We start from the raw sequence: 3,019 nt of genomic DNA on the forward strand, positions 1-3,019 counted from the left end.
TCCCAGATGAGAGTCAATGATACAATTTCTGATGACGGGGAAAGATAATCTATGATAAATGAACAAAACTTAATATTCTGGGTAAAGTTCTATTGGGGCAGGTATCACGTTCAACTGCATTATACAGAAAGGTCAGTTGTCAGTAGCATATTAGTAGGAGGATATTGCTTATGAAATAAACACCACACTAACTGACAAGCCCTCACTTGCCTCACCTTACACCATGGGGATTTGGTTCTAGGGACACACTGCATTTGGCATCATTAGGGTGCTTTCCCAAGGGTTAGGAGTGCTTGGGGCATTAACATAGGTTAGTTAAGTAGAGCAGACAATGCTAATAAAACTTGAGAGTCAAATGTACATTGCAGGATACACTGGTGCTTTGAGGATGTGAAGAAGTAGATTAAGCAAAGAAAACCTTTTAGAAAGACATATACAGCCTTCATCTAATAAGGATAGTTGGCTACAGACTAGGAAGGAAATACTTTAAGACAATGAAAATATGAACTGATGTCTTAGTCTTGTGTTAAGATGGATAACATTCATTAGCAGATACACACTGCAATTTTTCTGAAGATCTTTGGAGTAGCATACATGGCTACAGCTGATGACAGTGTTTCCTGGGACCAAGACAGCATCCTGAGCAGAGATCTGCTCTCTGCCACATCTGTGGAGCTGTGCTATGAGAACCTGAACAGATCCTGTGTCAGGAGCCCATACTCTCCAGGCCCTCGCCTCATCCTCTATGCAGTCTTTGGCTTTGGGGCTGTGTTGGCTGTGTGTGGAAACCTCCTGGTGATGACATCAATTCTCCATTTCAGGCAGCTGCACTCTCCTGCCAACTTTCTGATGGCCTCCCTGGCCTGTGCTGACTTCTTGGTGGGGATGACTGTGATGCCATTTAGCATGGTGAGGTCTGTGGAAGGCTGCTGGTACTTTGGGGACAGTTACTGTAAATTACACACTTGTTTTGATGTATCTTTCTGTTATTGTTCTATCTTCCACTTGTGCTTCATCTCTGTCGATAGATATATTGCAGTCAGTGACCCCCTGATCTACCCTACCAGGTTCACTGCATCTGTTTCTGGAAAGTGCACTACTTTCTCCTGGCTCCTGTCCATCATCTACAGCTTTTCCCTCCTTTACACAGGGGCCAATGAAGCTGGGCTGGAGGATCTAGTGAGTGCCCTCACCTGTGTGGGTGGCTGCCAACTTGCAGTGAATCAAAGCTGGGTCTTTATCAATTTCCTATTATTTCTTATCCCCACACTTGTGATGATAACTGTCTACTCTAAGATTTTCCTGATTGCAAAGCAGCAGGCTCAGAACATCGAGAAGATGAGCAAGCAGACTGCCAGGGCATCAGACAGCTACAAGGACAGGGTGGCCAAGAGGGAGAGGAAAGCAGCCAAAACCCTGGGCATCGCAGTGGCTGCCTTCCTCCTTTCATGGCTGCCATACTTCATTGACTCCATCATTGATGCCTTCCTAGGGTTCATCACACCCACGTATGTGTATGAAATCCTAGTTTGGATAGCTTACTATAACTCAGCCATGAACCCTTTGATTTATGCTTTCTTTTATCCTTGGTTTCGAAAAGCCATCAAACTCATTGTCTCTGGCAAAATCTTGCGGGAGAATTCCTCAACCACCAACTTGTTTCCTGAATAGATTCTTGGTTTAGTTGGGGATTGGAGAGATTCACAGCAGAACATCACTGGGGGGACTGAGTGCTCAGATCTGTTACTAAAAAGTGATGAATTATGCTTCACTTGTGACCCAAAGACATAAATACTGATGGCATGTTCTTTAGTAAGTGTAAAATTAATTTCTAGTTATGATGGAATCAGAAAAAATCTAACTATTTCCTCTGAATCTTGTGCTGCTTAGAGCTGCTTGGTCTTCCTTGATGCATGGCTAGTAGCCCCCTTTCTAAAATTCTGATTCTTGGCTTTTGTTAAACTTTTAACTCTCAAGTTTGAATATATTGTCTTTAAAGCTCTTAGAAGTATTTTTCTTTTTCTTCCAACATAATCATTGTCAATTATTTGGGACTCTACTACAGTGTATATAGACCATCACCCTTGCCTCCCATTCCTCCCAACTCCTCCCTCCTATTCTTTGCCCCTCCAAAAAAATTTAAGAAAATATACAGCGAGTGCCTTAAATGTAACTGAGTCCTTTTTCATTTTCTCACCAGAAACCATCAACTGTGAAAAAAATAGTTCAGCAACTTCATCCTTATATTTAAGGACTGTCTTTACTGGCTTCCTGTCTAGACTGTATCTTTCTTTCTTTTCTGGGGTGTGAGGGAGAGGTTGTTGCAGAAGTGTTCCATGCTTAGCAGCTGCCTCTTACTAAGAAAATGGGGATATGTGGGTCTATAGTAACTATGACCCAAATGTGCTCATTTAAAAATGTGATTTTTAATCTCAAGTAGTATAAACCAATGATTTTTATGTTTTAATTAACATCTACTCAGTTGTTTAAAGAGGAAAGGAAGAAAACAGGGTCATAAACAAAAACATTCAGTGAGTCAACACACAGAGGAATGATCATTATTAAATGAATTAAAGCTGTTCAATTATTATATGTTTAAATTAGTGATTTAGAGATGCTAACTTTTATTCACTGTGATTTATTAGTTAGCTGATTCTTCACTTATTTTTTAAGGTTTCTAAGGATTATAGAAGTTTTCAAAGATGAGCACAAAAGCAAAGTTAATCATGCATTCAGAAGACGAAAACACTAAGCGAAATGGAAAAATAGGTAACCACATACATTCTGGAAATGTCACTTATTAGGATGACAGATGTCTTTTTAAAGCCCCCTCCCCTAAACATCTGAGTTCCTCATACAATTTACCCTGGAAAAAGGCAGCAGGATGTTACTGAGATTTCTTGCTTACTCATAAACTAGTAGAGGGTGGTGCACTGCACAGGAGTAAAAAAACTTCACATTGTATTCTTGATTTGTGTGTTTCAGACAAAAATTATAAAACTCCAAGCTATAGAGCAGG

At 40.4% G+C, this 3,019-nt stretch overlaps 1 protein-coding gene across 1 annotated transcript; it reads left to right on the plus strand.

Annotated features, from left to right (window-relative positions):
- Window positions 1-543: 543 nt before the first annotated feature.
- LOC116097709 (trace amine-associated receptor 7b) lies at window positions 544-1,732 on the plus strand. Its single transcript, XM_031380320.1, has one exon. It carries the CDS (start codon window positions 595-597, stop codon window positions 1,669-1,671), a length of 1,077 nt encoding a protein of 358 aa, XP_031236180.1. The 5' UTR covers window positions 544-594; the 3' UTR covers window positions 1,672-1,732.
- The last annotated feature ends 1,287 nt before the right edge of the window (window positions 1,733-3,019 follow it).

Source organism: Mastomys coucha, unplaced genomic scaffold, assembly GCF_008632895.1.
Source record: "Mastomys coucha isolate ucsf_1 unplaced genomic scaffold, UCSF_Mcou_1 pScaffold2, whole genome shotgun sequence".
Lineage (NCBI taxonomy): Eukaryota > Metazoa > Chordata > Mammalia > Rodentia > Muridae > Mastomys > Mastomys coucha.

Excerpts from the sequence above, each read along its gene's own strand:
- LOC116097709 (XM_031380320.1), top strand. The coding sequence starts at position 595 with ATGGCTACAGCTGATGACAGTGTTTCCTGGGACCAAGACAGCATCCTG.